The sequence below is a fragment of the Lycorma delicatula genome, chromosome 3 (assembly GCF_047948215.1).
Source record: "Lycorma delicatula isolate Av1 chromosome 3, ASM4794821v1, whole genome shotgun sequence".
Taxonomy (NCBI): Eukaryota; Metazoa; Arthropoda; class Insecta; order Hemiptera; family Fulgoridae; genus Lycorma; species Lycorma delicatula.
The window spans coordinates 225,808,427-225,820,905 of record NC_134457.1 but is presented as its reverse complement, the minus strand read 5'-3'; the positions used below and the strand labels follow the sequence as shown (position 1 = coordinate 225,820,905).

Sequence of the window (12,479 nt, the reverse complement as noted above, 5' to 3'; positions counted from 1 at the left end):
TCACATATGACATTTGAAACATTCATCATTATAAACATCTCAAATGCATCAGTTTTATAAATAAGTACTGTATTCAAGAGCGCAGCCTCCATACCATACAGGTAGACAGAGAAAATATAGCATCTTAAGATACTTTGTTTAACTGGTTATTGCTAAAGAACTGTCTCTTATTCATGAAAGAATTGAAAGCATTCTATTTTTGTTTTCAATTCTTCCTTTAATCCACCCTGTCATTAATTGAGAGTTCCCAAATATGTGATAAATCCTTTCAATAACTTGATCAGCTATGGCTAAAATAGCCACATAATCTGGCATTTTTTTGAAAACAAGTAAACTTTATTTAAATTCACAACTACATGTTCTCTTTAACTTAATTTTCTTAAACTTATTTGTTATTGTGTCCACCCTTCAGAAATTGATATTTCTTTTATCTAAGGTTAACAAACTTTCTTTGTTTTCCGTACTTTAATAAAGCAAATCGTGTAGTGTTTACTTAAGTCGCTTTTTGTCTGTCTATTAGTCTTTAGTGATTTCAGAATTGCTGTTTGCAGTACAGTATTTTATTTTTTTAAATAAATTTTTTTTAAACGTAAAATGTTGTCTTTGGATAAAAAAAAATTATATAATTAGGAAGTTAAAAAGGGATTTTAAACAAGTTGATATGCATCAAAAATTTGATTTATATAATTCATCTGTAGACACTATTTGGAAAAACAGAGGAAAACCAACTGAAGCTTTTAACAACGGTATTAAGTTCAAAAAGATTTTTGTTGACTACTGTTCAAGCAGATTGATCAATAGTTATCTAGTGGTTTCAGAAAACAAGGGGTTCAAATATTCCAGTAAATGGCTCTTCTAAAAATTAAAGCTAAATTCTTTATTTAGGTTTTCTTAATTTTAAAAGTTGTGATGGTTGGGCTGGAAAATTTCAAGTGATGTTAGAAATATGTATTGGAAAAGTAAGTGATGAAGCTAGGATGTTAATTTAAATTCTACAAATACTTTATTAAAAACTACTTGGGCTCATGAAAGTAATGGTTTTAAGACAGACAATATATACAATGCTGATGAAATAAAATTGCTTCTAGATAAAATTTCAAACTTAAAAATAAAAAATTCCGAAAAATGTAAAGGAGCATCTCATTGTTTTAGTAAGTGCCATATATGTCAGGAACACACATGTGTCCTGATATAACATACCATGACATAACAGTAATCGGTAAGTCAACGATTCCGAGATATTTCAAAAATGTTAAAAATTGATCGGTGTAGTATTAAAGTAACAGATTAGCTTGAATAGGTTGTGAAATTTTTGAGGAAGAAATTCGTTCTCAGAATGATGGATTAAGAGAGGTTGATTAAAAATTTTGTAATAGATAGATACAAATCAGAGTTTCATAAAATGTGTAATAGATTACTTACTTCAGAAAAGGAATGAACTATATAATGCGGTGTGCTTATCAGAAAATATATATGAGAATATGTAACTACAACAGTAAAGAATTAATTTCAACACAACGAGTCTTGTTTGAAATCCAGGAACAGTACGATGGAAAAGGAACTATTCACTTAGTGAATAGATTAAACCACATTCTTCATTCTCTTCAGGAAATAGATTTGGATCTTAATGTTGGGATCGATGACAGCCTAGATACTTTGGTAGCTTTTAGTGTTGATGTTATCATCAAATTCATTCTCTTCCACAATAAAGAAGAGGAAGGAAGTGAAGAAGACTGTGAAACTGAACCAAGCGGTATTGCCACCATCAAATAAATAATCATAAGATACTGTTCAGCTAATTTTGATATACAAAGATTAGATGACATACTGGCAAATTTTTTTATATATCATAGTTAAAGCTTTTTCAGGAATGTGTCAATTAAAGACATTATATTGAAATTATAAAACATTGTTCCTGGTGTATGAAATAGGTAAAAAATGCATCAATTTTTAAAGTCAGTATGTAACTGACTGACAAAGCCAGTCTGTTCAATATTGTTACAGTGAGAATTCACTGGAGATGATTCCACTGTTGGTCCTGGAGTGACTTCTCACGTAGGTTACTTACTGCAGCGTTTCTCAGCCTTTCAGTGTTTGTGACCCAATTTTCAGTCATAATTTTCATCGTGTCCCCTCTCATATAATAATAATGTGTTTTCAGTATTTTGACACTAAAGCTACACTACAACCTTAATTACAAACTACCAAGAATAAGTAAATTTATTGATATTTGGCAACACTAATCTGCTATTGTTCTCTGTCTTACATCCACTATAATGGACATTTTCGTGGCTTTACGAGAAGTTCCAATTTGTCTTCAACATTCTGGAATGTTTGCATGACCGACTGTGCAAACATATATAAATGCTGCGCCATGTTCTATTCCAGCCAGTCTCAGTTGAGTCGATCCTTCTACTGCTATAGAATCTGAATCGTGAATGTTTACATAATATGTCTCAAAAGATCCTGAACTATATTAAATAAAAATACAGATTTAAAGATAAACTAATTTACTCGGCTCAGCCCTCAACATAGAACCCTTCTGTAGTTATACACTCGTTGCAGCGCCGGTAGAGCCAGTCAAACACTCTGAAGAAATCACTTTGTGGGATTGTGGGGGATTGCTTTCAACTGCTTGGTGCAAGCCCTTTGGATGCCAGAATGTCATCGAAAAAGCGGCCTTTCATCTTCAACTTGAGTTTCGGGAAGAGAAAATAATCTGCTGGAGCAAAGTTGAATGAGTAGGGCGGGTGAGATAAGACTGTGATTTGATTTGCAGTGTAATATGTTAAAACTGTTGCCATGTGTGCCAGGGCATTGTCGTGCAAGAGAGTCCAACTGTGTGGATCCTGGTACTAGCGTTGGATTCCATGAATGTGATGCATCAGTCATCTCATTACTTCCAAATAGAATTTAGAATTCACGGTTTGACCAGTTGGGACAAATTCATGATGAACCAGGCCCTTTGAGTCGAAGAATGCAGTCAACATCATTTTGACCTTGATTTCTGCTGTCTGACTTTTGACGGTCTTTGTTCTCCAGGACTCAACCAAGCAGCGAATTGAAGCTTCATTTGCGGATCATACATGAAGGACCAGGTTTCATTTCCAGTTACAATTGTTTGCAAAAAATTCAGGTTGCTGTTTGGCAGTTGCTCAAGAAAGATGCACCTGTTTTTGTTCTTTGGTCAAGAAGTGTGGAATGAAATGAGAGCATACCTTTGGGCGGTTAATTTTTTCTGTTAGAATTGTATGTATGGCATCTTTACTGATGTTTAGCTTTTCTGCTGTGGCCTGAAAGGTAAGATGAGGTTGTTCAAGCAGGAGTATGCGCATTCTCACAACATTTTCATTGTGAACAGCTGTTGACGGCCTCCTGCTTTGCTCATCGTCATCCAAAGACTCTCTACTGTCTTTAAACCACTTCCACCATATATATGTTTATTATGAAATCCAGCTTCATCACCAAAGGCTTGTATAGTAGAATAAATTTTAATGAAAGATTTTTGAAGTCTAACACAGAATTTTATCGTGCTTCTCTTTTTCATGTTCTGAGCTTGCACAAGATTACCTGAACACAGCTCACATAGCCAAATATAATTCTGGACTGGAGTGATGAAATTTTGTACACACATTCATTCGTCAGGCATCGTACTACATAGTTCCTTGGTTGTCCGAGAGATGGCGCTACTTTTATTGACTACAGAAATTTAGTTTTCAGACCTGCTGTGTATGTTGTAATTTGCATGTTAATTGCAATTCACGGTATTAAATATTCACGACAGTAGATTTATACAGAATCATGGATAAATTTTTAAGTGGGAGTAAGCAAGTATTAGATGATGGTGACAAGCAAGTACACAGACAAGCACGGTTCTATAAATAAAATCAAGAAAATATTCTCAAGAATATTTTGGGTTTACCAGTACTGAAGCAAATGAAGAAGAAGAAGAAGAAAGGCCTGTGAGTCATTTGCTCAAAATTTTTGGTAGCCGACAGCATGAAACCTAATAAACTTAAATGACATTTGGAAACGTTTTATAATGAGTACGTTAACATATACTGAGAATTATTAGAATTAAAATCAAAATCATATGAAAAGCAAACATCATTTTTAAACAAAACTTATGAATGAAAAAGCTTTACTTGCCTCTTACAAATTTTTATATAAAATAACCAGATGTAAAAAGCCTCATACTATTGATGAAGAGCTTATTTTGCCAGCTGCAATTGAGATTGTAGAAACTATGTTTGGAGATAATTTTACCAAACAATTGCAGTCTGTACCTCTATCAAATGATGCTGTTGCCCGTCGAATTTGCTGATATAGTTGAAGATGTACAGCATCATTTTTCAGGAAGTTGTATGACAAATTGTTTTCGATTCAGTTTGATGAAGCAATAGATAGCAATAAAAAAGCTCATTTCATTGCCTCTGTTCGATATGTGATGGTATGTCAGGAGTAGAAGAACTACTTTTCTGCAAACCAATAGAACTCAAAGCAACAGCACTCGCATTATTTGGTATCTTAAATGACTATAAATAAGGCAAACATAGTGTGGAAAAATTGTGTTGGAATATGGTGCATATTCCAACACAATTCCACCACATATTCCACCACTGGTGCAGTGGTGCTCGTTTAATGTCTGGAAGATTCTAAAGTACACAAACACATGTAAAACAAAAATCTCCACAGTGTTTCTGGACTCATTACATTATCCACAGAGAAGCTCTAGCTTCCAGAGAAATGAGACCTGGTCTAAATATTATGCTAACGATGATTGTAATCATAGTAAATTATATAAAAATGAGACCCTTAAAATCAAGAGTTTTTTCAACATTTTGTAAAGCCATGGATGCAGTATATTCAGTGTTACTATTTTATTGGAAGGCAAGATGGTTATAAAGTGGGAAATTTTTGCAACATGTTTATGAATAACAGATGAAATCACCATTTTTTTAGAAGAGGAAAACCGACCAGAATTTTTGAAATGGTTTATTTGTGATTGAATTGAGCTAGTTGGTCGTCATATTCGAGAAATCAAATAAATTGAATCTTCAAATCCAAGTAGCAAATATACATATGTTGGATATGAGTGAAAAAGTTAATGCTTTTCGTAGAAAAATGTAATTGTGGACCAGAAGTTTAAAACAAAATAATCTAAAAATGTTTGCAAATGTGGATGAATGTGTTAAAGGCTGAAGAACAACATGTGAAAGTTTTTGTAACCATTGAAAATCATTTAGCCATGCTACCAAAGAATTGTAAACATTATTTTTTTCCTGACAACTTGTAACAATTTACAAGTAAGTTGGGGATCAATTTCAAAATACTGCTGAAGAACAAAACTTCATAGATTTGATGGCAGTTGGCAAAATCAAAAGACATTTTAGTAATAATCACTCTTTGAATTTTGGGGAGGGGTGAGTGATGAGTTTTCTGCACTGCAAACAAGAGCATTTCATATACTACACTGTTTTCAACATATACTTCCCTGTTTTCAATATCCTACCTTTGCGAAACCAGATTTTCTGTGGTGGCTGCTTTAAAGACAAAATATAGATCTCAGACAAATATAGAAAAATAACTCGGAATGTCTATTTCTAATATTAAACCTTCGAAAAACTTTGCTTAACAAGACAGAGTCAAGAGAGGGAATAATTATTTTTTTTTAAATTTAGTATTGATAAGTTATTTATTAAATACATTGTGCAGTTCTGATACAATCCTGTTTATAAGTGTATTATATCTGTGTACATGTGTATTTTATTAGTTATTGTGTCAGAATGTATTTTGTTTTGCTTTTGTTTTAATATATTAATCAATTTTTTAATATTTTCTTTTTGATATGCTCGTGGTGCCCCCCCACTTAGTGTTACCACATCTCCCTAGGGGGACCTGCCCACAGGTTCACAAAACTGATTTACTGTATTCTGTATTATCCTGAGTTTTTGTATTTCCTACACATACATGTGATCACAGAATATATTAAAAATCATACGAGTGACCTTTTTTACTGTTTGCTAAGATTTGTGTGGTAGTTAATATATTAATTTTTTATGTTGAAACAGGTTAAAAAATTGGTACAAAAAGTGGTTACACGTGATTCTTTACATTACCGAAAGTTAACAGATAAATCAAAACAGGATGAAAAAGATAAAGAAAATTTATGTAATAAAATCAATGGAGAAAAGACCTTTGAAGACATTGAAGTTCTTGGTTTGGGTAAGTTTCATGGAAATAAATAAGTGCAAGAAATTTTATCAGATACTTGGCCGTAATTAATTGGATTTGACTCTTCATTTATCAGAGAATCTTGTCTTTATTATGGGATATATAGATTTTAACACATCGGAAATAGGTATGCATAGAGATGTACACTATAAATTCTGGGCAGTTTATATTGTTTTACATTTGAATTGCACATATTAATTTTCAGTTTACTGCTTGAAGATTCCTTCCTTTACTTTGTAGATTGATTTTCCTCTTTGCTGCTACCTTATATGTATAGAGTCAAACAATTAAATTTTTTTGTTTTGCTCAAATTTAATGCAAAAAGTGTTAGTAAATATCATCTTAACATTTACTTTATCAATGGGTGAAAAAACGTATTATCAGTATTATTAACTAATAGGCAGTTAGACAATCTGACATTGCAAAGTGATATACACCTGCTTGATATTTTGTCCTGATGACTCTGCCTCATTATCGCTAATAATTTCATTCTCAGGTTCTTCTTTCTCTACTACTTGTAATAGTATACAAGTTTGTGATGCTATTAAAATGTCATCTTCACGATTTTCCAAATTAAACCTGGATTATTTTTCAAGTATTTATCACTAGATATTCTACTCAATGTGATGTGTAAAAAATAAATTTAAATTTGAGTTATTCAGTGTGTTACTAAAAAAAATACTAGAATGAATAGAGATAAAAAAAAAACAACTCTTTAACAACATATACTCCAAACTTTGTTCGCAAAACTGTTTATTGATTGATAGCCTTGTTTTGAGAATAAAATGTCTGTACATAAATTGGTTAGAATTCCTGTGGATGAAATAAACATTAAAAAGAGAATTTATACATATAAAATAAATCAAAAATATTTGTTAGAAGTGAAAATAAATTAACGAAATACTGCGATGGAATGTACTTAAGGTAGGTTATGGTAACTGTTTCAGCTATCAAGCAGATCTTGTTTATCCCAAACAAGCTAACTTTTAGTAACTTTTTCTTAACTACCTAAAGAAAAAGTTACGAAACTTTTTCCTTTTCCCGTCGTAAGAAAACTACATATTGTAACGGGTACCATGATTCAACTTTCAGAAAATGTTGACATCTGTGCGTTTCACATCCCCAAAACCACTGTCAGTTAAAAGTTTTGTATATATATATATATATATATATATAAACTTAACTATATATTTCACTTTCTTGTGGACATGATAACTGCTGTAATTTTGTGTCAATCACTTTCAAATTGATATTTAAAATATGACCAAAAATGAGTTGAGTTCATTAATGAGCAAAATCGGACCTTGGGGGTGGAAATGGGGGGAGCTTTTTAAATAAACAAAATATTGCTATAACTTACTTAATCTGTAAAATAAGGAATTCGTTTAAAATTTCTATTATTCTTTGGATAAAGGCCTAAAACTTACCTAGGTAAAGTTTTTATAATATCACCAACCATTGGCGCAGGGGGTGAAAAAATGGTATTTCGAAGACAAAAAAATCATGCCTCCCATAATAGGCACAGTATCGAATCTGTTTAAAGTGGTCGTCAGTTCTCTAAACATTACCTAAAACTTTTGTCTGAAACAGTTTTTGATATGATCAACCCTTACAGTAAGGGATGATCAAAATGTTGCTGGAATTGTAAGAATGCTTGTTGTAAGCTAAAAACGTATAAAAACTTTTTTCACGTGCAACCATTGTTGTATTGAGTAATTCTGAAGTTTTCTTAACTTTAAGGTGGAAATCATTTTTATCGCTACGTAGCACCAGTGGAATCTACCTCTACCTTCCGGCGTGCTGAAAGGGATTTTTTTGTTTACATTTAATAAATTTTATATTTTCTGCTCATGTTTTGTAGAAACTTCTTTGAAAAAAGTCTTTAAGACAAAGGTATCAGAATCATGTTGATTAAAATCATATTGATAAATAGGTTGTTTGATAAGAACTGTTTTGTGATTGTAATTTATTATTTTTAATCCTTTTTAATCACATTACATTGTGGTTTGTGTGTAGGAAATAAAAAATTGCTGCCAGTGTTCTGTTCAGAGTCAGGATCACCTCCTGTAAAAAGATCGAGAAAAGATGGTGGTGAGAAGACATGTGACGATTCTAGTTCACAACAAACTCCTTCAAGTGGTTAGTGATTTCTTTCGTTTTTTTTTTAAGATATGTTTTGTTGATTGTTTATATCAATACCGTGGTTTAGTAATTAGGTGTTATTAAAATATAATTTTTGAATCTGTAGTAGAATAATTAATTATAGGAAGATCTATAGAAGTTGTTTCAATATTAAACGCTTAAGTTATATTAGTAGGCTTAAAATATTTTGTTATTTTTATTTTATTATAAAGGGTGTTTAATATTTAAAAAAATTTTTTAAATTTTGTGTTTGTCGTAAAAAGAAGGTACATTACACTTTTTTAGTTGGCAACACTGTTTAAAATATTATGTTGATTGACTGCACAGAAATTTTATTGTTGCTCAATAATAGTGTGTTCTGTAATAACGTCTGTGCCTTTAGTGTTCTGTTTGCTGAACAACATGATATCATAGTTACGTTGCTGAAGTTTTACTAACATACACAATGAAGCTACTAATACCCTATAGAGAGTAATAAAAAATGTTTTCAAAGATGTCTAGCTAACAGTAATCAGAAAGATCAGGTAAAAGATCTACTCCCAAGTATACAGCATTATAAATAGAACAATAATAAGCATAGTAAATGTTAAAGAAACAACTATGCCAGTGTCTAAATACTGGCTCAGGCCATTCTAATGCTATACATTTTAATTATTAAAAAACATCTGTAAGAGGGGTGCTTAAAATGCCGACATAGTCATAAAACTGTTCGCTTCCAAATCTGGTAAGGTACAAAAATAAATTTTTTCGTATTCATTTCATGATGATTTTTTTATATATATTTTTAACTATATGTAGTGCACATATTTCTATTTAGAGTAAAAAATTTTTAATGTATATATAATGCAATTTTTTTGACAGTGTTGGAACAAGGAACAGTCAGCCAATTTTTTAATTCTGATCTATTAAGCCTGAATCGATTCAAAAGGATTGAGAAAGGCAGAGCAAAGGTCTGATTTTGTTGTAACATGACATTTATTCATACACTGCTTAACTAATACTTATGGAGGAGAGTATTTCATCACCCTTCCATTTGTATGGAAATCATTTATTTTTGATATTTTAGAATTATTCATGTAATGAATAACATGAATATTAATAATAATGCCATATATTAATGCATGGTTGCCATATATTTCATGTTTAAGAAGTTCAGTAGTAATTCCAATCCAATAACAACTGAACATTCCGTTACAGATTTTTTTTCGCTATGAAAATAAAGAATTTATTACTAAAAGGGTTTATAGAACAGAAAGATTATCTAATTATTAAATGGTTCATTTACATTAATTTTCTCCATTTCAAAACATTTTTCTACTCTATTTAATAAAGAGAAAAAAGTGTTTTAATTTTATTTATCTCAGAATTTATATTAACAAGTAGTGATGTATTATGAATTACAAATGATATGTTATTATTTCCTTACTTAGAAAGTATATTCAAGGATTGTTTAATTAAAAACAGGTGTTTTAATGTATGTAATTGTAATTACAGAAATATTTACATTAATATGAGATTTATTTTTCATTAAGTAATTTTTATAATGTTAGGTTGAACTTTTTTTTAATAGTTGTGCACAATGAATGAATTCCATTTAAAGATCAAATGACTTCCTGAAAATTGGTTGCAATTTGATATCTTAGTTTATATTATGGCTTGATTGCAGAAGATCCTTTATCAGTATATATTTTTTGGGTGACATTATATACAGCATTTTGATTGGACATTCAGATTCTATATTGCTCCAAACTGTTTAAAACCATGTCTTGGTGCCTATTTTGCATTAAAACCATACATAGCTACTTATTTATACTTTATAAGTTCTTGATGGCCTATATTTTCAGTAGAGGCCTGTTTATTTGATATATGTGAAATAAGCTGGTATTTGCCTTCTTATAATACTAGATAATTAATTCAGTGGAGACATCTTTTCTTGTAGCTTCATCCAGTCAAATAAATTGTGTAAATAAGTGTAAATAAATAGTTACACAACGTTGGCATTCAAGAGTATTCATCATTAGAAAAGGATGAATTTTGGGTCAAGTGTTCTGTAATACTCTAGTTGTATTGGAAGATTATGAAAATGAATGGCAGTATTCATCCCCTTTGTTTGTGCAATCCATTGGTCTTTTTTTTTTTTTAATTAAGAGATAATCAGATGTTCATTATTATATGAATGGTGTTGTATATTGAGCTCATAAATCAAGGATCTAGTGTAATTTACATATTTACTATGCTTTATTAAAGTAATATTTTTTCTGCTTAACTGTAGAGATACATCGTAGAAAGATTTTATTTTGTACATTGGAATTGATTTTGGCATTGGTTTAAACAAGTTTTTTACCGGTCTTTTAAATGTTCTTGAAATATTTGTTACTGAAACTAATGTTAAAATTAGGATTATTATTATAATTGTGATTGTAATATTTGCTTTATGTATTTAAACAAATTTAGATGTTTTTTTTTTCACTTCATTCTATTATATTTGTTGTAGTTTCATTTATTTTTGATAATATTTTAGAATTATTCATGTAATTAATAACCTGAATAGTAATAATAATACGTAATATTAATATATTATGATGTTTTATTTAAATATTTAATTTTGATGCAATTCTTGGTATGTGTGTGTGTTTATATATACACACACACATACCATTATATTAAATTTATTATATTAAAGAACAAAAGAATTATTTTTGTCTCAGGACGAAACCTATCTGATTCTGATAATATTTTTTCTCCTGAATTCAAATATGATATCGGTTTTTCCCAATCACGCAAGGTTTCTGAGAGGCAGTCATTTATAATTTCAAACATTTCAATACTTTCTGCATTCTTAACTACACAATATTCAAACATTTGATTCTCCTAGAAAGTAAGAAATGACGATTTTCTCCTATATTTTGTCTGTGGAGCATCCCTCTTGGTGGCCCAACAATAATCTGTCCTCATGTTAGGATTCCATTTGCCTTGATACCTCTTTTCCATAACTAAAATCTGATGAAAGTTTCCTCCGTGCTCATCGCTCACTGCACCAAGATTTTTCTGGAAGAAATCTAGGTGCGAGTGCAGGAAGTGTGCTTTTAAGAGCATATTACAACCCAAATTTTTTGTAACCAGTAAACACGTCATTGTGAGTGCTTTGTATGTCTGAATTATTGTGTATTACATATTTACAACATATTTCTTTTAATTAATCGCTAGTTGCAAAATGCCTAGAATTTGTTTAAATCATCGTAACAATTTTTGTTATGTAAGTGGTGAAGTGACGCTCAAGTCCCAAAGACAAAACCTTACTCCATTAGTAAAAAAAGTGTTATGAACTTTACTTTTGGTGTAACGTTGGGGACCAAACAAGAGCCTGGGCCCTGTGGTTTATCGTGTTCTAGACTTCTCACTGCATCGAAAAATAGCACACATCACATGCCATTTGCTATCCCTATAATTTGGAGGAAACCCAAAAATCACTCTTCTGACTGTTCTTTCTGTTTAACAAACATTAATGGAATTACGTCAAAATCAAACATACAGCGATGTAACCTAACTTGCAATCTGCAATGATACCAGTTCCACACTGCATCCAGAACACATGACATTAGAAGAGAAGAGAGCTCAGAGTTTACTGGAAATAAGGAAGAAAAAGAAACAGATTCTGGCTATACAACTTTTGAACAAAGCAGTTCTCTCTGAGCCTCATTTAGTAATCTCATACGAGATACAAAGTTATCCAAAAAACAGTCCAATGCTTGCTTCCCGGTTAAAAGGATAGAATCTTCTTCAAAAGAATACAAAAATATGTACTTATTGTAATCGTCATTCTGAATTAAAGACTATTTTTCTGAAGAAAATGGCTTAGTGTTTTGTAATGACATTTCTTCTCTTATGAAAACACTTTGTAATGAACATAACCCAACAGAATGGTGCTTGTTCATCGATTCCTTTAAAGTTAGTTTAAAAGCTGTGCTTCTGCATAATGGCAATAAATTCCCATTAGCACATGCGGCTCACTCTGCTAGTATGAAAGAAACATATGAAAACTTTAAATTTATATCGGAAAAGCTTCAATATGCAGTATATAAGTGGAATATTTGTGGTGATTT

The 12,479-nt window shown here is 31.0% G+C and overlaps 1 protein-coding gene across 4 annotated transcripts in view; it reads left to right on the top strand.

Moving 5' to 3' along the window:
- The window catches only part of LOC142322477 (cell division cycle and apoptosis regulator protein 1-like), a 106,255-nt gene that overhangs the window by 84,661 nt on the left and 9,115 nt on the right, over nt 1-12,479 (top strand). For all 4 annotated transcript variants that reach the window (XM_075361600.1, XM_075361597.1, XM_075361598.1 and 1 more), the window contains 2 exons: nt 6,072-6,225; nt 8,251-8,373. In XM_075361600.1, the coding sequence (XP_075217715.1) occupies nt 6,072-6,225; nt 8,251-8,373 (277 nt within the window). The remainder of the gene's footprint in view (nt 1-6,071; nt 6,226-8,250; nt 8,374-12,479) is intronic.